The sequence below is a fragment of the Protomyctophum parallelum genome (assembly GCF_964188405.1).
Source record: "Protomyctophum parallelum genome assembly, chromosome: 10".
Lineage (NCBI taxonomy): Eukaryota > Metazoa > Chordata > Actinopteri > Myctophiformes > Myctophidae > Protomyctophum > Protomyctophum parallelum.
In genome coordinates, this window is record NC_139704.1 from 37,007,925 (window position 1) to 37,030,317 (window position 22,393).

Here is a 22,393-nt window from a genome sequence, read left to right on the forward strand (position 1 = left end):
TCATGGTTTTAAGCCCCTTATCAGCCCAACGACTGAATCCAGGGTAACAAGACTACTCGCCCCGTTTCTGTTTTCCTCCCAGAATCTTCCCCAGTGAGGGTTTGAATTTCTCTAACTATAAACTTTCATGACAGCAGAACAGCCTAAGTACAAATATAATTTATGAAAAGCTACTACAGTGAAGTCTGTTCACAGAAGTTGTTGTAGGATAGGTGGGGATTATCTGACGAGGTCAAATAATATAGACTTTCCACAGGAGTATCTTTTTATATTTTTCCAAAAAGAATACAAACAGCCAATAGCATATTACAAAGTTATCCCCCTCACTGGGGAAAATTCCGGGAGGAAAAACGGGCAAGCACTGGGGCGAGTAGTCCAGTATTCGAATCCATTATCACTTATGGATGGAGAGAAATCAATATTACCCACTATTGGCATTGCCCTTGAAACTGACCCTGGTCCCCACAATGTTTTCTTAACTGCTTCCCACACCTTTAATCTGTATTGTTTTCAGTAGCATATTTGATTGTGTTTTCCCGTGCTCTTTGTAATGTCACTGCGTGATCTTTAAAAAAAGAAGAATGCTGAAATAGAAGCCATTGTTCTTGCATTCATATTGAAATAAAAAGGTTTTCAATCTTGTGTGAAATGGCAAAAAACCTGCCTATAGCGATGATGCTTCTGATGTTTCTGAATGAGACACAGAGTAGCATGCATTAGTGAGGACCAATTATATGAAGATATGTTGAAATGAAAATGAGTGAAACGCTGAAGTTTTTCCTTTTATTTTCTTGTTATTGCCTGACATTAATGACAGTTCATGAATCATGCCTCAGTTCAGACATGTGACCAATTCCTTTTTTTTTCCTGTATCAGTGACCTAATATTAAGGTTTTACTTGTATCTGTGTCTTTGTAGGCTATATTCAACATGTCAGAAGGTCATTATCTCATAATTTCATAATCACAATTATTTGATATAATCTCCATTATCTTTGCATAATTGTCCTAATTGTTATTGGTTTGATTTGTTTCCCTTGCATCTCTCTCATCTGTTGAAAAACGGTCAAACATTTGTAACACACGATCTGTGAGCTTGGCTATTTAAAACAAAATTCAAAGTTGACAATATGTATGCATTAAATAGTACATTTCGTTACTTTTTTCTAATATGTAATCATTTGATATAATTCACATTGAGTGCGTGTGCGCGTGTTTGGTTTTCTCCCATTAAACATAATACTATTTCTTCTATCACTGTTGCATTGTGTGGTTTGATACTGACCTCTCGTGGCAGTGGTTGGTTATTCACAATCATGTATCCCTGCAGTAGTTTATTTGGTGAATATTGCATCTTCCTGTGATGGATAGAACCAAACGTAGCGTGCAATTTTATGCATATATAGGAATGTTTTAATTAATGGTGCACCTGAGTTGATTTGATTAACAAATCGTCCCGAGCTCGATCGTATTTGTTAATTGTTGGTGCTTGCATTGCATCAGGTAGAGTCTACCTGGTAGACTCTTCTCTTATAGCGCATGTCATCTGGCTGGTTTGTTTTGACGGGTGAAGTTGATCAGGTGAGTGACGAAATGCGGTTACAAATGTTTATATTATTACCATAAATGTTTTCATATAGGCCTACAGTCGCTATTGTCCATGCTATTAATGTTGCTTTATTTATAGGCCTACCTGGCTGGTTTAAGTGATGTAGGCCTACTGTGTGTACTTGTCTTTTAGTTAACTTAGCATTAGCATGTGAGTTGTAAGTATATTTGTCTCTAGCTTACTAGCCTAGTTTCATCCTGCACCCATAATGTTTGTGTCCTTGTGCATTTTCCTTTGTGTGGACATAAATACATTCTTAAAATGTGACTATGTTTGTGTGTGTTTATGTTTGTTTGATAATTTTTATCAGATAATAAAATGAACAGTAGGCCTACAGGCCAGGGGCCTGGGGTACAGTCTATTCGGGTCCCATGCATTCATCCATTCATTAAAAACAACAACAAAGACATCAGCAATGATTCAAACATAATTAAATCTAGGTACATGTTGAAATAGAAATACATTGGGGGGGGTTGGGGGGGGGGAGATAAAGAGGTGGGTCAATCACATTCTCTCACTTTGACCTGATGTGCATGCACTTCACTTGAACCAGAAGGAGGATCATAGACTCATTAAATGCAGACTCATCCTAGTATTATATTCAATGGACCATAACACTCTTGATTCCCAGGACCAGTGGGACACTTGGCAAAGGTCTGGTGTTTTACCCCCAGGGCCCCAGCACTCTGGTGAGGCTTAAAAGACCACCGGGACCAGCAGGACCCCCGGGAAAGGCATGATGTTTAACCCAGGACTCATGATGTTCAGGCTTGGTGACTGCCATGTCCGTCCCCTGGGTTTCCCGGTATCCTGGCTGGGGAAGGTATGATGTTTAAAAACCAAGGTTGAGGTACTCTGTCTTTCAGGACAATGTAGTATAGGTTTCTGGTAGAGTGTCCCACAGTATAAAAGAACATTTCAAAAACACTAGGGGACACCTGTTGTCTCTGAAGGTGAAGTGATCTAGTGTGCAATCTCAGTGCAGAATGTGCGTCACATTTTGAGGATACCAATCCCAATGCCTTACAAAATACGCTAGGGGACACATCTACATGAGAAGGTCAGTGTGCACAGTGGTCTAGTCGTGCCCTGTCTGAACCCAGACATTCCTTCTTTGACTCTCATGTGATGGTGTAGTGTAGTGGACTAAGGCTCAAATTCTCAGCGCTGAGTGTGGGGTCATACCTATGTTCCCCAGGTTCTATGTTCCCCACTCACCGGCTCACTCACACCTGAGTGTTGTTCAAACCCTGCACCTACTGTAGTTAAATGCAGGAGTGCTGTGACATTTTGAAACAAACCCTTCAAATGAACCCTGTTAATGACTGAGTAATGGTGGTCTAATATACTCCAGTCTTTCAGCAGAGACTTATACTATAATGTTTGGCCGGCTAAACTACAAAAGAACAACTCAAAATCACTAAAGGACAAATCCGGGGTAGAACAGAAAAGCTACACAATGCAGCTTAAATGCTGAAGTATTTAAAATTGACTACGTTACATACAAAAGAACGCTTCAACAGCCCTGCTGAGAGTGACTGACTGCTCTAAACTCTCAGCTATGGTTATCAAAACGTCAACCCACTGATGCGTCAGAGTGTGAGAGGGTTATCTAATAGTCCAATAAACAGGCTGTACACTTAAAATCATGGATTCACAAGATCTGGCATTTATTGATTGCCCACAATTATCCCAAATTGAATGGTCATGTGATATACATATGAACAGCAAAGACATACTGTATATGAAAGCAAATACGACCTGTTACATCACAAATTCAGATTCGATCATATCAGTCCGCAGATCGGTGGGGCCCCGCGAAGCGCAGGCCAGAGGGTTAGGTCACATTCTCACCTAATACTTCGGTAGACTCATGCGTATGGGCGGAGATTTTGGGATTCTTGCATATTTAATTTGCTGTGGTTTGCCTTCACACTGTCATCCGTGCAGCAATTGGAAACGCAGCAGGGGGGACCTTTATCAATGTGTTCCATTCATAAACTAGCCTACACCGTGAAATATATGGTGATAAAATTATACTCATAACGTGCATGTGCCGTGCTGTCTGGGACTGGACCCCCCCCCCCCCCCTCTCTCTCTCACTATACGCACGCAGCCACACACTGTTCTTTTTGGCATGGAGGCACAGCGCTGAGCCCACTGATATAACAGACAGCAGTGCAAAATGTTTACACGTTTATTGAGATGAAAGTTCCAGTCCCCACTAGTCCCCACACACTGACAGCACTCCATGTTTACGTCACGCACAGACAGACAGAATATTCTGTAGGCTGTAATACTATTACACTGCACTGCAGTGTTTATGTGTTTTCTTAAGCAATTGATTAATGTACTCGATCGTCCTCATTTCGATCAGGGCTTCAGTCTCCTCATTCGACCACGTCTATCCACGGTAACGGGACATCTTTGCGGTGCGTAAATATGCCTTCTCCGTCTCCAACTGTGTTCAGCTCCTCACCCGCCACATTGTTTGCTTCATTTCCTTTATTTACTGCGGATTGCATTCACACCTGCACCGAATCGTAATCGAGTGTGATTGGAAGCGAAGCGAAACCCCCGTTTTTGCTCGGAGTATAATGCGGTTCTTTGATACGATTCGAATGAGCCTTCACACCTGCCAAACGAAGTGCACTTTCTGAGCAGCAGGATTCGTTTTAATCGCAGCAAAGCTCTCTGGTATGAATGTGACCTTAGTCTGTCCTGGAGAATTCTGACGTGTCACTCTTTTTACCAGCCACTATATAGAAATCCGTCTTGTCACTGAGTGACCTTGCTTGGGCACAGCTCGGCTGCACACTCTTAAAAGTAATGGTAACTGCTTAAAGGGTCTACTTTCCCCCATCACCACCCAAATTAATAAATGTGGCCACAGACCCCCATCTGACAATGTTTGTGCCAGGGACCCCCACAAGATTTGCGTTGCTATATTGTTTCCAAAAATATTCTACATTGTATATCTGATGATGTATATTGTATAGGGTTAAAGTGGTTAAACTGATTTTGATGCTACATTAGCTCATTTTGCTGTGGACCCCCTGAAACCCTGAAAGGACTCCCGAGTGCGGTCCCTGGACCCCAGGTTGAGAACCACTGATCTACAGGATATAGTGAGTAAAGAGAGACAGTGGCTGAGACGGTAAGATAATTCTGTATGATAAACAGTCAGAAATACAGTCATGGGAGGCCTCATTATCTGCATTATCGTCAAATGAAAAGCATCTTTCCCCTTTCTCCCTTCCCCTCTTCATATCCTGTTCTTCTCTGTCTGACTTTACATTTGAGTAAGACCCCGGAGGAAGGATGACCTTGACCCTATTCCGCAGCCGACACTTGGTGATGCGGTGGTGGAGAGGGTTAGCAGCTAAGCCACAAATACCCTGGGACCACTATTGACAGTGGGTTGACATTTAATGACGACGACACAGGATGGCAAAGTGCCAGCAGCGGACCTACCTCCACGGAGGCTGAGACGTATGGAACACACACACAGGCACCTAGATGAGCTGGACTCTGTGTGTCCTCAGCCCTGAAGCCCCTGAATATCATGCAAGTATGTCCCAGCCAGGGAATTCCAAAACGGTCGCCCCAAAACACAGATCGCCCTGGGCGCAAATATGGGACCTTGAAACCGTCTCTACCTGGTATTCGTAAATGTAACCTCAGTGAACTATGCCTAAACCTAACCTTATTCCTACCTTATCCTCAGTAAAACAGTACCCAAAACCTAACTCTATTCCTAATCCTAACCACAGTAAAACTATGCCAAACACTTAACGTTTTCTGTTCATATCAAGTACTTCCCAGTAGTAACCTGACTTCGCCAGCTTGAAGAAGCTTTTAACTTGTGAATCAATACCACCCCCATCTGGTGGAGCCATGTTATTCCAGTAGGCCTCATGAAACTATACTCCCTAATTCCAAAAGGACAATTTTTATTTTCCATCCTGAATGGCAGCAGGCCTACTTTTATTATTGCATTCAGGCTATGTGTTATTATATTGCCTTTTGTTAGGCTACATACAGAGCTGCCATGTCTCACCCTTTGAGTGTGACAGTCACGCAATTTAACCCTTTACCACGCACCAGTCAGTTTTCTGACATATTCCCCAATTTCCACTGAGATTATGGGGTGAATGAATGTGGCCAGACCCATCTTCTCTTTCTGTCATAGTGACATTGTCCTGCATCAGATCATGTCCAAATCAGGTTCTCAATCTCCAGTAGCCTCTTCAGTTTTTTGAAGATTTTTTGAGTGGTGCAACCACTCCCTTACGGAGCTATGTGTGTGGCTGGCTGGGTCTGAGCACTATGTGTGTGGCTTGCTGGCTGGCTGGGTCTGAGCACTATGTGTGTGGCTTGCTGGCTGGCTGGGTCTGAGCACTATGTGTGTGGCGTGCTGGCTGGCTGGCTGGGTCTGAGGAGCATAGATAGATAGATATCTTTTTCATTTCTACTTTAAGCATGAGGAGGCTGTCAGTGCAGGGAGAGCAGCTGGCATGGAGGTGAAGACATCAGTGTTAAGGTTAAATATCAACGTTAAAACGGGCCAAATCGACATTAAAAAAAGCCAATTTTTTCGTTTTTTTTCTATAGTACAAACAAAAGTACAATTAAAAAATTGCGACCTTTCTAGTTATTGTTATTATTATTAGTGTGGTTTCCCAAAGGGCACGTTCCGGGGGTCTGGAACTTCCGGGGACCCCCACATGGAGTTGCACAACTCACTTCACATGGGTGTGATTTTTAAATATCTGAGCATCAGTGCTCTCTTTCACCTCAGCCTGAAGTCTGTTACATGGGGTTTTGTGCTAAGTAGCCTACAGCTCCACCCTGTGGATGTTACTGTGATATACAGTAGGTCTTCTGTAGTGAAAGATAATGATGATGATACACTCATATTGTATCCTTCAGGTACATTTTTTTTCTTGAAAAGTAAAATGCTTGATTATCCTCACAAAGGCATTGAGCCGAAGCATGTCCGTTTGATTGCCTATTGCCTGTTTACTTTGAAAGTAAAGTAAAAGTACAGTATGATTATGTCTGGACATAAATATGGCATGGCAAATTGGTTTGGAGATTCCCGACATCGGTGCAAAGCAGTGTTGTTAGGCAATGGGCAATGGTTTCTGTTGAGCCTGAGCAGAGAATAGAGAGAATCCACGCAATAACTAATCTTGAGTACCAAGACCTTAATTAACAGGCTGATCGACTGCTGATCACTGAAGCTGCATGTTGTTCATTTTCTGATATATTTTCTACAGATGCCGCTTCGGCTGAACAAGTTATGTCTTCTACAGATGACGCTGCGGCTGAACAACTTGAACTTGTCTCGTCATCAGAGAATCGACTGAATTCAGAACAACTAATTACGAGCATCATGGAAGACCACAGATGGTGGTAAGTAGCTAACATTAAGCTAATGCACTTATTCTGCTCTGTAGACCAGTTATTCTCAACTTCTTTCCCCTTCCATGTATCTCTGGGGTTCCAGTCTACACTGTAAAAGAGTGTGTGAATGAATCCGAATTGTACGACCTGTGCACTTGGTTCTATTTATACACTACACTCCGAGTTACAGACCCGTATAAGGTCTATGTGGCGCCTAACTATAAAAAGGAAAAAGCAGCCTAGCACCTATTCTATGAAGTCAAAGTTGTCCCCCATAATTGATCGGCCTATCCCTATAGGATCTGCTATTTTTGAGTATAAAATAGGATTAAAGTGGTTAAACCTATTGTGATCCTTCGGACCCCACTCTGGTATACCGTCATATATTCTTCTGTCCTATAGTGCCATAGTACCATATTGTAGGGACTTGCATCTCAAAAATGAAAATAATAATAATTTATATACAGTATATATATTTTTTTTTAAGCTCCTACGCCACAGAAAGGAGCCAAATGTGCAGAAGAAGCACCTTTTGTTTGCGCCTCCAACACACTCAAGTGGTGTCGATTCCCTTCCCCTAATATTTGCACCTACTACTAGGGTGCAGTCTCACGTTGCCAGACTGTTGCCTCCGCGATTTCCAAACGCTTCATCATACAGTCTGGGCCAACGGAAGAGCTGTCTCCGGATACAGCGGAAGTGGAGCCTCCGCGCCACTTTCGTTTCGTCTTTACAGTCGCGCATAGTTATCCTAATATAAATAGAAAACATCTGAGGCTATAGCTTTGTTGCTTAGCAGAAAAGGAAATAAAAATGTATATTTTCGTGAACGGAAATGGCAGCTTCCGTTACTCAGCTCATGGGGGCTATGTAGTCCCAGACTCTATATAGCATTCGGAGATTGTGGAATAGTTGTCTGGCTACGCGAGACTAACTAGGGTGTGATGTCACTGTTGGTAAAAGTGGCAACTGTGGCAAGGTACCACATGAGTGCATTGGATCTGGCATTTCCACCAGCATAATGACATTGCCTCTGTGACCTTATGTCATTGCCCTGCCACTTCCTCTACTGGTCCAGGTCCGCTCATGCACCGTAAAGCCCCACAGTGTTCATTTAACTCCCAGTACGGGTCCATTTGGTTCCATTTGCACACTCCCGGTGTTCAATTAACACTGAGAATTCTACTTGTGCGCCTTCCAATTATACACGCTCATTTCCTATGTGTCCCGTGGGGCCATATTTCTAGATTATGGATGGCGTTCTCCGCACCCTTCTGAGGTAGGTATGTTCTGGACTAGTGTGTGTGTGTGTGTGTGTGGGGCTGGTTCATTATGCCACTTGTGTTATATTTCACTGTCTGCTGCCTGCGCTGCTGACTGGAGAGTGGTTATGTCGACGGTAAAAGCAGGCCGGTTCAGGTTAAAAGGGTCGGCATGCAGGCCTGTGAGAGAGAGAGACTCCTTGAAACAAAGGCATGGCTTTTTAAAATGGCTGCTTACCGGTCTGTGTATTCGCCAATTAACAAGACATACGTTTATTGATTTCTCTATTGACAAAAATAGTCTATTCTGTTCTAAATCAAATCTGTAAAGAAATAACTAATTCTCAATAGAATTGTATAAGTGGGATGGATCATCTGTGGCTGAGGCATACATGCAGTAGTTCGTTCGTTCATTCATTCATGCATTCATGCATTCATTCATTGTGGTGAGAGATTCTTTAGGTTTCCAGCATATGTTTGGTTTGTTTCATGTGCTGATTTCATGGTTTATGATGCATTGTGTTCTGCAATGCACATGCTTGTGTTACAAATATCAGTCAACACCATTTATTGATCTAACGAAACTAGCAGATTTGACACAGGTCGTTGACTCGTTGCATGGCTCATCTATCTGGGCCCCTCACCTAGAAAAATCACCTGCGGTAAACTAAATTTGACTTTGTTGTATAATGAATAGAGAAAATAGCATATTGTCAACTGTTCTTCTGACATGTGTTGCCTATAATGACATGCCAAAAATAGGGACACCAGGTTGAAAGTGTATGGTTTTGATTTCACTTCCCTGTGATTTTGTATACAGTAGCCTACACTAGATAAATCTCTCATTTCAGTAAACTTTGCTCATGAGCGAGGTCAGGGTAATACTATCAGCTCAGCAGATTTCACTTCTCTGTCAAGGCCAGCTCACTTCCTTTAAGACCGGATAAATAGAAGCCGAGAGCAAGAAGGCATTTTGCACGCACAGGACTATAGCATTATATAATCCCAGTATTTTCTAATCACCGTACTTCAAAACCTGTTCCGGCAGGTTGTCGGGGAGGACGATGTGTGTACTCCATCGGCGGCACACACCCAGAGAAGGGCCCAGGAGGACTCAGGAGTCATCTGGTCTGGCCATCTGATACAACACGGCAAGTAATCCTCGCATGACCGTGGCTTCTTCCTGACACCGCTTCCTCCGTCTCTTTACCAGCATATCGTCTCTGTCGGAGCAGAAACCTCTCATCTCCATATTCATAACCTTTCTGGGGTTTTTTCTCGTAAATAACCAGCCCTACTTGATCACACTGCAGCGTCACACGAAAGCATCGAAAGTATAGCAGATCTGCCACGTGTTCTTTTTTTTATTTTTTAGCTTGTCAATCAGCTACTTTCGCTGCTTTTGAATTTGAATCCTGAAAAGTAATAGTTTTGGACACATGAGACACAAGAGGTTTCCACCCGACAGAGAGGACATATTAGCAGCATTCCTCAGGCTGACTGTCACTGCTGTGACCGCCATGGCAGCTATACTGGTCCCCTTTCTTTAAGAGGACGTGAATGTCATCATTTGACTGTCTATCAATTATCAATTACCGGTAGCTGCAGAACTGGGCTTTCAGTGTTGCCCGTTATGTGGGGCGTTTGCGTGTGCGTGTGCGTGTGTGTGTGTGTGTGTTATGCCTCTAGAACGAGCCATAACACACAGATGGACAGCACACACAGCCATGGACTTGCCTTTGGCTCGTTCGACCAGTGACTGGCAAAAGCGGCTGTCTGGTAAGGCTTGATTATCGGTTTGAGTTTATTTGCAGCGAACTTCGGTGATTTGACACGTCACGTTTCTTTGCTGCTTGTAATCTGCCTGTAACCAAACCCTTAGGATTGTGGAAAGATTCTCATTCATGATGTTATAATAGGATACGTCGTACATTCTGCAGTGTTCATCCAACTCTTGAGTGTGTACAAATGTAACCAAACTGACATTTGTTACTCAGAGTTACAAATGGATATATTGACGCTCAGGACTTCGCATACCCATTTAGGACTATTCCGATTCTAAAAAATGCCTTCTATAAATTCTTACCTATGTTTTCTATTCAAATATGAATTCAAAAATTACAAAGATTTTATGCTGCCATTGCCAATATACTGTACATACGTAGCAACAAGAACCCCAAAAGGGGTTCCCGTCCTGAAGGGGTTAAAACGCCAAAAGGGGTTCCCGGCCGCCCAGAGCAAAAGTAGCAATACCAAGTGAAAGTGCTGCAAGCAAGTGAGAAAGTGCTGCATTTAACCCATTCTGACCGGGCACCCATTTTGGTGTTAGCATCATGTTATGCTTTAGCTATTGAAAAATAGCAGATCTACAAGCTCGTATCGCGCCACCGAGTGGCGCGATACGAGCTTGTAGGTCTGCTATTTTTGAAAAATCGAAGACACTTTTAGAATCTGATCTCAGGTCAGAATGGGTTAAAGGTTTTACATGAGTAAAAGTACAAAGGTAGTGCCTATAAATATACTTACAATACCAAATAAAAACGTACCCATGCATAATAGCATAGGATTGTAATGTATTCAACACTTTAATATTGCAACTGGTAAAGACGGGGCTGATTTGAGTCAGTCATCAGTAAATGTATGCTATGTAGTAACTGAAGCTGTCAAATAATTGTAGTAGCGTAAAAAGCATTTGTCTCTGAGATACAGTAGTTTAGTAGAAGTATAAAGTATAAAAAAAAACAATACTCCAGTAAAGTAAAAGCACTTTCCGAATTGTACTGCACAGTACTTTTGTAAATGTAATTAGTTACTTTCCCCCACTGACTGCTCTGCTCCTGCAAAACAACTTATACCCAGTGGTGGAAAGTAACTAAGTACATTTACTGTACTTAAGTACAATTGTGAGTTATTTGTACTTTATTGAGTATTTCCAATACTTTTATTTCTATTCCACTACATATCGGCTCCAAATATTGTACTTTTACTCCACTACATTTATTTGAAAACTTTAGTTACTACAGTAGTTACTTTGTAGATTTTAATTATTATTACAAAACCCTACATTAAACTCTTCATCCCTATATACATTTTGGCCATTTTAAAATAGCCGATCTACTATACTACGTATATTTCAGTATTGATACTTTTACTGAAGTAAAACACTTGAGTACTTTTTCCACCACTGCTTATACCTGATTTATTTTGAGTTGCCAATGTCAATGTGTGAAAATGGTCACAAGATCACGTGAACTGAGCTTGTAGATTGTTTATGTGGCCAGCAGCTTATCGTGCTGTGAGCTTGTAGATTGGTTATTCATCTCAAAATGCGACGCTTCGCGCCGTGTTTTGAGCTTGCAGATCTGCTAACTTTTCATGCTTTTGTGTGACGCTGTAGTATGTAAGTAAGGGCGCTAATTTGCTCACAATATCTTACAATATCTTGATATAACGGGTCCAAATGGACCCTTATGTGTGGCATTTCATAAGACATCTGAATGTATACGTACAGAATTTGGCCACGGACCCCCATCTGAAAATGTTTTTCACCAGGGAGAGAATATTTTGTAAAGATGCAACATGATTCAATTTCAAAACATTTTCGAGGTAATTTTTGGCTATTCTTGAATAGCCAAAGTATAAAATATAGATAAAGAGGTTTAAATGATTGTGATGCTACTATGCTACTAATAACACCACTGTACAGTATATTAACACATTTAGCTGGGGACCCCCTGGAACCCATTTGGTTTCATCTGTAACACTCTCATAGTTAAATGAACACTGAGGATTCTATGGTGTAGATCGGGGGGGGGGGGGGGGGGGCCTCATGCAGATCAACTTAGGGGTCCTTGGAATGATAACCGTCGAGAAGGACTGGATGAGATCAGACAACGCAAGGACACTATGGGTTATAGAGTTTGCAGAACAGTTTCCGTAGTCTCTGCCAAAACGGGACCGAAGCCCACCATAAATATATGGGGGCTTTCAACTTCCAGATGCTTCTATGGGTTTGCGCAGTGGCGCACAGGTGCCAACAATTACAACGAAACCTGCTTTCCATAAAATGTTTAGTAGTGTCAAGTTCAGAAAGTCTGCAATCCAGCAATTGTTTTAATGAATACGGGTTTTGTTTTGTGTGGTTCTAGTTTTTTTTGTAAGCGATCTGTATGGTGGGGTATAGGGTACATCTGCGGTGGTTTGATGGGGTCTTCCTACTCTTCCATTGAGAAGAAGGACCCCCTGGTGTCGTGTATACAGTAGGTCCTCCTCGCCTCTTCAAAAGTTATTTGAAGCAGACGGCACACCGGATGCGCAGTCTTTATTGTCTTTGGCCACCTTTTACACGGCAGCGGTCTCTAGAGGAAACGGCAAAATGACATGTCAGATGTGCCTTCGACGGCAACAGTGTTAACCGTAAGGAGGTGAAAACGCCTTCCAGGGTGGAAATGTATGAAAACGCTCTGCCTGGCGTCTTGGTGTGTGGTGCAAAATGTGTGACATCACGTCTCACGTCGCTTATGTTTGTTACATTGGTGCAGAGCCCTATACTGTAGGTGATATGGGGACTGACTGACCCTAACTCCGACATCACATTACTCCGACTACGTGGCTTTGCGTGCGGTTAGGGTTATCCTAGGAGTACAAATTTAGCGAGCAGCTGCATTGGAGAATGTAAACAAGCAGACATGTGATAGGAAGTAGAACAGAAGTGGTTCTACTACGCATGCATGCCTGGTCTATCTCCACCACTTAGGCACCTGGCATGCACACTACAGCAGTGGTTCACTTAGGCACCTGGCATGCACACTACAGCAGTGGTTCACTTAGGCACCTGGCATGCACACTACAGCAGTGGTTCACTTAGGCACCTGGCATGCACACTACAGCAGTGGTTCCCACACCTTTTCATGTCAAGGACCCCCAAATGGACATTTATTACCCCAAGGACCCCCATTTGAAAATATATGCCAAGGACCCCCATAAGAGAAGATTTTTATGGTTCTAGCAGTGATTCTCAACCCGTTTAACTTCAAGGACCCTCAGTTTGACATGTACAGTATGTTAGTCTACAGACCCCCATTTAATGGCATTTCTATCTCTGGGACCCCCAATTCATATTGTAAAACCAATGTTAATTTAACTCTGAGTGTGTACAAATGGAACCAAATGGACCCGTTAGGGTCCACATAGGAAGGCAAAGCGCGTGTGCACATGCACTGAAGACACATGCAAGCCCACGCACGCTATAGCATAGCGGGAGACTGTATTTCCGATCTTCGATCTGTCTGGTTTTTTTTATCTTAAATCGTTGAAAGCGCTTAGTTTAAAAACATTTAAATCAAGCAATAACTCTATTCTCCCCTCCGATTGGCCAGCGATTCGGAACTCTTCCCACGGCATCTGTACGCTTTGCCCCCATCTGATTGGACAGTATACAGTGACATATCCAACTCGACTCTATTCCTGTAGAGATATAGGCAACCACCACACAGGATTGCATCTTTCTAGTTGACATTGTTCCTCTATAGTTCATACATAAACCCGTCAAAGGCGCTGCTCACACCTCGCGCTGGGCGTGATTCTTCTTCACTGTAGGTCGGACAGTCGATGCCAGTACCCCTCTCCTCCTGTGACAGAGACGGCTTTAGCTCTAGCTTTAACCCATTCTGACCTGAGATCAGATTCTAAAAATGTCTATTACATCCTGACAGTTTCATTATTAACCCATTCTGACCTGAGATCAGATTCTAAAAGTGTCTTCGATTTTTCAAAAATAGCAGACCTACAAGCTCGTATCGCGCCACTCGGTGGCGCGATATGAGCTTGTAGATCTGCTATTTTTCAATAGCTAAAGCATGACATGATGCCAACACCAAAATGGGTGCCTGGTCAGAATGGGTTAACATTGGTCATGCATGACAATGTCATATGCAGTGACTTTGACCACACTTATGGGACGGTATCATTTAGGTCGACGCCGCCGCTCCCTAATCAAAGCCACAGTAATAAATAATGGAGGGCTTGACCAGTGGGGGGGGGGGGGGGGGGGCGGGCTGATGGGGCTCATGCTCATGATGGGTGACAACACAGAGGACACACAGCCGGACATATTTATAGACGGTGACAAATTGATACTGAGAGTGTAGTCAGAGTACAGCAGAGAGAGAGAGAGAGAGAAAGAGAGAGAGAGTGGGCAGGGCTCTAGGTATATGAGATGAAGAGCGCACTGGGCCAGTGGGACACCAAGAGAGAGAGAGAGAGAGGGAGAGGGAGAGAGGGATAGAAAGACAGAAGGAAAGGAAGGAAAGGGAGTGTAGTAGACTGGAAGGAGAGTGGTGAAAGCGTGGCGAGAGAGAGTGAGACAGTGAGAGTGATACGGAGCATGCATGACAGCAGACAGAGTGTGAGCGCACCACAAGCCGGAAGAGAGAGAGAGAGATGCTAAGAAGACCATGAGGTGCATCTGGGCGAGGCTGTCGTCACCGGCAGTGTGAGTGTGTGAGTGTGTTTGTGCGTGTGTGCGTGCGCGAGTGTGTGTGTGTGTGTGTGTGTGTGTGTGTGTGTGTGTGTGTGTGTGTGTGTGTGCGAGCTACAGAATTGTGTGTGTATGAGCGGAGGGATGCAGTCATGTCTCTGTAAGGGGGAGCAGCACAGCAACTGTAACCATGCTGAGTCCCAAGATAAAACAGGCACGCCGGGGTAAGCGAGCAACGTCTCTCTCTCTCTCTCTCTCTCTCTCTCTCTCTCTCTCCCTCCCAGCCTCTCCTCTTTCGCCTTCTATTCTTTCTGTTCTCTCTGCAGTCTCTCTCTCTCTCTCTCTCTCTCTCTCTCTCTCTCTTGTCTCTCTGCAGACCTATCTCTACAGCAGCACTGCCCGCCCTGCTCTTGTCTTCTCTCCTCTCCTCTGTCACAGTGTAATGTCATATGGCTTGTTGCAGGTGACATGATCATATCTAATCACAGCAGAAAGGTGGCCATCAGTGTCATCATGCCGGCCGGCACTCTGCTGTCCTCTGGTCAGCCTGTCCTCCCACCATGATGACAGGTGAGGTGGAAGGAGGTTTTTATTGGCAACGGCTAAAGATGTCACTGTCCCCCAGAGTCCAGTAGTGAGACGTGGATTACTGTACTGGAGGGGTGATGTCATATCTTATGTCTGTCTGTCCCCCCCCCTAAATACAGTCTTCAAGCTCTGGGCAATGTAACCCTCTTAAACCCTGCTACTCGACTTAGTAAACTGGACCCGAACCGGCTTTGTACTTGGAACGCTTTTTTCAGTCTATACATCAAAAGGTGTAAAAAAAACAGCCGATCTACAAGCTCACAACGTGTCCGTGAGCTTAATGTTTTTGGCGATCTGCTATTTTTGGCTATAGTGCCGATAGATGTCGGGGTTCAAGTGGTAAATCCCCCCCCGGTCGGTCCGGTCCGGTGAGGACGCTACTGCTTTGCGGGGCTGAGACTGACCACACAGCTGCAGGACGGATTAGCCTCACGGTATAGTCTTCCTAACAACAATGGCAACTTGACACATTTATACGCAGGGAAACGGTAGAAGTAGTCCTCTCACAGCTATACAGCGCAGCAGCCAACTCCCCTTCCTACTATTTGCTGCTGGTTTTTACCCCAACATCAGGCTGGGGTTGTGGGCTTGTGAGGTGACAGTATATTGGAGAGTTGCCTCTAGGAGAGGGTGGCCGCTGTGAGAGGTATGTCGAGGGGGGCTCAGTGAGGATAGTGACTCCTGTAAATCACGACAGCTGTGTGTCAAACATAGCCCCCCTCCCACCCTCCACCCCCTCTTTAATGCAGAGCGAAAGTCCTCTAATAGCCGGCAAAGTCGGTGGAGCGTGCAGGCTAACACGTTTCTCACAACATGCCCTCCGGCGTGGGCGACGAATATAAGTTGCAAACCACACAGGATAAACTGAGCTTGGGGGGGGTGGGGGGCGGGAGATTACTACGATGCAAGAACTAAACATTCTGTAGTGGCGCAATCTGTAGTGGTAGTAGTAGTAGTAGGTGGCTGCTGCTGCTAGCCTGAGCTTGGTGAGTTGTATCATTCGGTGCCTCTCGGGAGGAAAGTGGGTGAGCTATTCTGTGAGGCTGATGATGCTGGGGTGGGTCTCAGTGTCTGGAAGAGGTACACCTTGGGCTTCAGTCTTTAAGCTGTTTTTCGGTCGTGGGTACAATACACGAAGTTAGCTGTTTTTCCGTTGTGGGTACATGGAATTAGCTGTTTTCCGGTCGTGGGTACATGGAGTGTACTGCATGTACTCAGTGTGTGTCTAAGCAGTATACACGTGTATCTGAGTCTGGGTCTGCATGTGTGCGTGCATTGCATGCATGCGGGTAGCAGCTGTCTATACTGTATGTCTGTATTATGGAGGTATATCGTATGCTGTGTACGTGAGCGGGATCATCGATTATTCTATTCATCTCCTCGCCGATCCACTTAAACCCTCAGTTGACAGACAGGGGTCCCACAGGGTCCTGGAGTAGGTCCCGTAGTATTTCCGTCAGCGCTGAATCTCTTCGGCGAAAATAGCCGAAGCTCAAAGCGTGGCGAGTTTTGAGCTTGTCGATCTGTTATTTATTATTTTGTTCGTTAGCCCCCCCCCCCCCGCAATAAGAATGCTAGGGTTCAAGTGGCTGTATGCTCTGAGTATATCGTCTGTCGGGTGGAAACATCATATGTCCAAAATTGTTACTTTCCAGGATTCAAAAGTGGTAGATCTAATTGAAATGTGGCGCGGTGCTTTTGTGTGACACGGTCCTATGATCAAGTAGGGTTTCTGAATAAATAAATAAATAAAACACAAAAATGTACAATATGGAGATGAGAGGTTTCTGTCCCGACAGCGCTGATGTGTTCAGAAGGAGAGAAAAAGCACTTCCTCTTTCTCTCCTTGCGGTGGGAGAGTGGCAGTGTTCCCTCAGTCTGTGATAATGGTGTTCTCTCCTTGATTAGATTCCAGACTCTGCTCTGTGCTCTGACCCTTTCATATACCACATCACTCAAAGCAAGTAACACAACGTCTGCTCTGATCACAGCGGATTTGACGCGAGGCCTGCATCGTACAAAACGTATATAAGTACATTATAGTGACATGCTTTCATGTCGTCCTTGTATGTCGAAAACTGTTCACTTTCCAGGAAATGGGGGATCGATCCAATGTAGTTGCATTAAGTTCCTCTCTCTCGAAGAGAGTCATTTGGGGTCCCGCCACAAATGCACTGAAACTCTGCATGTACTCACGAACATTGGATCGTGAAAGTGTCGCTCACGGTGACATCCCCAACCCCACCCACTCGTTATAAAACCGGAGGTTGGGCCCGTGAGCGTCATTCCTCTACCTTTCTGCCGCAGATGCGAGATCACTCTGACAAAGAAATGTACCAGTACCACCAGCTGTTGAAAAAGTTTTCCCTAAGAACGGACGAGTTGTATACTTGTACCTGGAAATTCGCAGCCCCTGCGAAGTGCTTTCCCCACTCACGAACGTTGCAGAAGGTTTTTCCTTTCTGTCCTTTCAACAAATAATAAAACAAAGTGAGCAGTCACGCGGCTTGTTGTTTAGTCCTTTTCTTCACTAGCCTTTTTTATTTTTAAAGGTCCTATGACACGCCCCGATAAATATATATGATACTGTACATCATGTGGTCTCAGTCCAAACTGCCCCCCATGGAAGTGGGAGGAGTCGTATCAGGAGCCGTATCAATACAGTAGAATACAGTAGCTTCAGTGACAGCAGGTCTTGTCACTGAATCATCATCATCATCATCAATCATCATTTGATGTAGTGTAGTAGTGCATTAGGATTGGAAATCCCACGTGTCAGAGGAATCTATCTAGCAATGAAGAAAATCCCTATAAACTAGGGCTGGACAAATTATATTGATATCATTTAGTGATATGAGATGTGTTGTCTTTTCCTGGCCTCAAAGGCTGAACTGACTGTACTAGCTTTTCTATCATTTGCCTATAGTTATTGTTGCTGATTCATGCCTTTTTGGTAATAGTTATCAAAGATCTCATTGTATAAATATTGAAATCCCCCACAATTTTGTCCCAAAATCAATGATATCTACAGAATCAATGTTATTGTCACATCACAGGTTTGTCGGTGTAAGAGTTGGGTGAAATTCTCCATTAATTTTTTGTGTAAACGTGTTTTCAGGAAAGGGAGGAAGGATAGAGTTTGAGGAAGAGCAAGGAGAATTTTTTTCTAGCCCTACTATACATATCTGATCATTAGGCATGGAAGTTGCGTTGCTGTGCCACTGTGACTAACGCTGAAATATTCATGCCTTTTTGGTAATATCCTCTGGCCTTTATACATCATAGATGAGATCAGAAAAGGTGTGACAGTCACAGGGCAGAGGTCTTGCTGGGCCAAAAGCCTAACATGTCTAACTGCGTATGTTTCTGCTTCATCTAGTCGATCTGTTGGCCTACAACGTGTTATCATGTTATGTCAAATGTGTCATGTCGTCTCTGTCGGGTGGAAACCTCATCACGTCCAAAACTGTTACTTTTCAGGATTCAAATGAAACAAATTGCAAAAACAGCAGATCTACAAGTTCACAACGAGGTCACGGTATGACCCGGTGTGAGATAGTAGATCGTCTGTTTTCAAATAGTCAAAAGTATAATACAATATTATGAATAATATTATAATGTCGCGAAAAACTGATTTTGCTGCTATATATATATATAATTATATTAACTTCCTCAATGACCCCTGGGGGCCCCCGGTACCCCACTTTGAGAACCACTGTATTGTAGCCGTGGCCACAGTTCTCTCTGTTATAGATGCAGGAATCTAGTGGTCTCTCGGCAGGCAGGCAGACAGACAGACAGGCAGGCAGGCAGGCAGGCAGGCAGGCAGGCAGGCAGGCAGGCAGGCAGACAGACAGACAGTTGTGTTAACCCATTTTGGGTGGGAACCCCTTCTGGTGTTGTAAGCATTATGTTGTACTTTAGCTATTGAAAAATAGCAGACCTATAAGCTCGTAGCGCGCCACTCGAAAAATCGCGAAAATGTGCCTCAAATTTGGAATGTATATTTTCAGAACGAACGTTTTTAACTCAAATCTTTACTTCTGGAGGGTCCCTGGAACAACATATTTTCAGATGGGGGGGGGGGGTCTCGGAGGCCAATTACAGATCATTTTTGGGGTCCTTGGCATGAAATATTGAGTGATATATACAGTAGGCCTAGAAACATAGGTATTTCAGACATCTGTCAGGATTTCGATGACTTTTTTTCAGGCCTAAATGGGTTAATGACTACAACACGTGTGTTCTCCGCCTCTCCTTCCTGGCAATCATGACTCTGCAAATGAGGGACGCCCAAAAGGAGGAGGAAGAGGAGGAGGAATATAATGGGGTTCAACTCAGGCAGGAGTAGGAGGAGGGCTGAGAGAGAGAGAGAGATAGAGAGCAGGAGGAGAGAGAAACAGAAGGCCAGATGGAACCCATGCAGGCCAGGCTCTTATAAGCCCCCTTTTTTATCATCTCTGTCAGGTGGAAACCTCGAGCTTGCAGATCTGCTACTTTTGATGCTTTTGTGTAGTAGGACATTCATTTAAAAAAACTAAAAGTTAAAATATAGAGATAAGAGGTTTATTCCCTCAACGGCTGTACGCTAATCGGCACAAAATCGTTGTTGGATCTGGTGCCGATTTCGGCGCTGTGACAGACACCGTCGTACGACGGAGCTCTAAGTTAGACAGAGATACATTCCCCGCACCGCTGCTGTCCTCAGCAGAAAGAGAGATGCAATTAACAGAGAAAAAGAAGCCATTGATTTATCTCTCTCTCGCTCCCCCCCACCCCACCCTGCCCCCTCCCCCAAGGGATTGTTGCGCTGTCGCTCTGCTTGCTTCCTCCGAACTCTTCCCCCTGCCATACAGTGCCGTAATACATAATCAATGTATTTAATCAGTCCGTTATGTTCTGGTGAAAAAAGGGCCAGCTGATGCGAAGCACACGTTGTGTGTGTGTGTGTGTGTGTGTGTGTGTGTGTGTGTGTGTGTGTGTGTGTGTGTGTGTGTGTGTGTGTGTGTGTGTGTGTGTGCGTGCACAGAGCAATGCAGTGGGCAAAACAAACCACGGCCCACCACTTCCTCCTCCTCCCCTTCCCCGCTCAGCGATATCCGAGTCGCATGATAGAGTGTAATGAAATAGGTGTATCGATCCTCCCGAGATAAAGTAGGATTTCTTCAAGCCACTGGAATGCCTCCTTGATAGACGAACCCGGAGGGTTATTAGAGGAGCTCTATAGCTCTCTGGATGGACTGGTCGAGGATGTTCGGCACCTCCAGGATGTCGGCCCTGTCCCTATAGAGACAGTCCTATGAATAATGATTATGGACACTGAGCAGAACAAAGGGAGAAAAATCCTAAAAATAACTCTCTATAATTATATCTCCCTCCCTCTATCTCTATCTCTCTGTGTCTCTGTCTGTCTCTCTCTCTCTCTCTCTCGGTCTATTTCATTGGTTCTCATAGTGGGGTCCTGGGTACCAGAGACGAAGACCAGAGTTCTTATAATTGTCAAGGGTTGTGTAATTGATAGAAAACTGTATAACAGGTCTCCACCAGGGCAGGTCAGGTTGTGGCCTCCTGGTGGCGCTATAATAAGCCAATGTGAAAAGGGTGCCTTTTCTTCTTACGCCTTGGATGGCAATTGGATGATTTGTTTCTGATTTGTTTTTCAAAAGTCTGCCTCCTGGTGGCGCTATAAACGGCCGTTCTGGAAAATGTGGGTCAGAGGTTCATCGTTGGGAGTGTGTGTGCAAAATCTGGCATCGACCAGGTTAACGGTGCCGGAGATTAGCTGGTAACGGACGGACGGACGAACGGACGGATGGACGGACGCACACGGACGGAGTGCAAAACGTACTCTCTCCCCATGCCTTCGGCCTGGTGGAGACAATAAGTAATTATTTGGGTTAACTACTCCTTTAATATTATATTAAGTGTCACTATCCTTGTGGGAGCAACCAAATCCAAATAGACCCTTACAGAACGGACAACGACTTGAGAACCTCTGCATTTTAAAATACTCCTCTTACTCTGTGCCTGTACTATAACTGCTGTAACAGAACGGCTATTTTCACTAGTTTATGTCCCAGGAAGACATAAAATGTCCCCTTTTGGGTCTTGAGCTAAAGCTTTTTGGAACCGCTGAGGCTACAACAGGTGACTGGTCCTTCCGTGGCATCAGTGAGCTGTGATGATGATGTTCATATAACCAAGCAGTGGGTTGTTATTAATGTATTTGTTAATGTACCAGCAAGAAACATGGACCTTGAGTCTTGACAGCAGCGCAGCAACACCTTTCCCCTTCTGGTGGCTAATATCTCTCTCTCTCTGTCCATGTGTGTCCACTGACTGTCCACACAGCCCGTTCCAAGAGCATGGTGCTGGGAGAGCTGTCTCGGGTCTCCAGGCCCTGTTCTCCTCTTGACCAGGAGAGGGCGCTGAAGTCCGGCTGGCTGAAGAGGCAGCGGAGCATCATGAAGAACTGGCAGCTGCGCTGGTTCGTGCTGCGCCCTGAGGCTCTGTACTTCTACAAGGACCAGGATGAGAGCAAGGCACAGGTACAACATGTGTACTGTTATACTACCTCTAACCTGAGGCTCTGTACTTCTACAAGGACCAGGATGAGAGCAAGGCACAGGTACAACATGTGTACTGTTATACTACCTCTAACCTGAGGCTCTGTACTTCTACAAGGACCAGGATGAGACCAAGGCACAGGTACAACATGTGTACTGTACTACTAACTGTACTTCTACAAGGACCAGGATGAGAGCAAGGCACAGGTACAACATGTGTACTGTTCTACTAACTGTACTTCTACAAGGACCAGGATGAGAGCAAGGCACAGGTACAACATGTGTACTGTACTAACCCTAACCCTGAGACCAAAGGGCAGGTACAAAATATATACTGAACGTCTGAAACTTGTTTGTACTATCTGCTGGTTCCCAAACACTGGGTCGGGACCCATTTGTGGGCCGTGGACCCATTTTTATGGTTCCCTTTGTTTTTGTTTTTTAATTACTAATACTGTTTAAAAAAAAATCTAAAAACATTC

At 44.3% G+C, this 22,393-nt stretch overlaps 2 protein-coding genes across 2 annotated transcripts in view; one reads left to right on the forward strand and one right to left on the reverse strand.

Annotated features, from left to right (window-relative positions):
• mapk8a (mitogen-activated protein kinase 8a) overlaps positions 1 to 22,393 on the reverse strand; it is a 326,366-nt gene that overhangs the window by 248,136 nt on the left and 55,837 nt on the right. The window lies entirely within an intron of this gene.
• The window catches only part of arhgap22a (Rho GTPase activating protein 22a), a 27,949-nt gene continuing 20,376 nt past the window's right edge, over positions 14,821 to 22,393 (forward strand). Inside the window, exons 1-2 of the mRNA XM_083775020.1 lie at positions 14,821 to 14,981; positions 21,697 to 21,893. Of these exons, the coding sequence (XP_083631146.1) occupies positions 14,948 to 14,981; positions 21,697 to 21,893 (231 nt within the window). The 5' untranslated portion in view covers positions 14,821 to 14,947. The remainder of the gene's footprint in view (positions 14,982 to 21,696; positions 21,894 to 22,393) is intronic.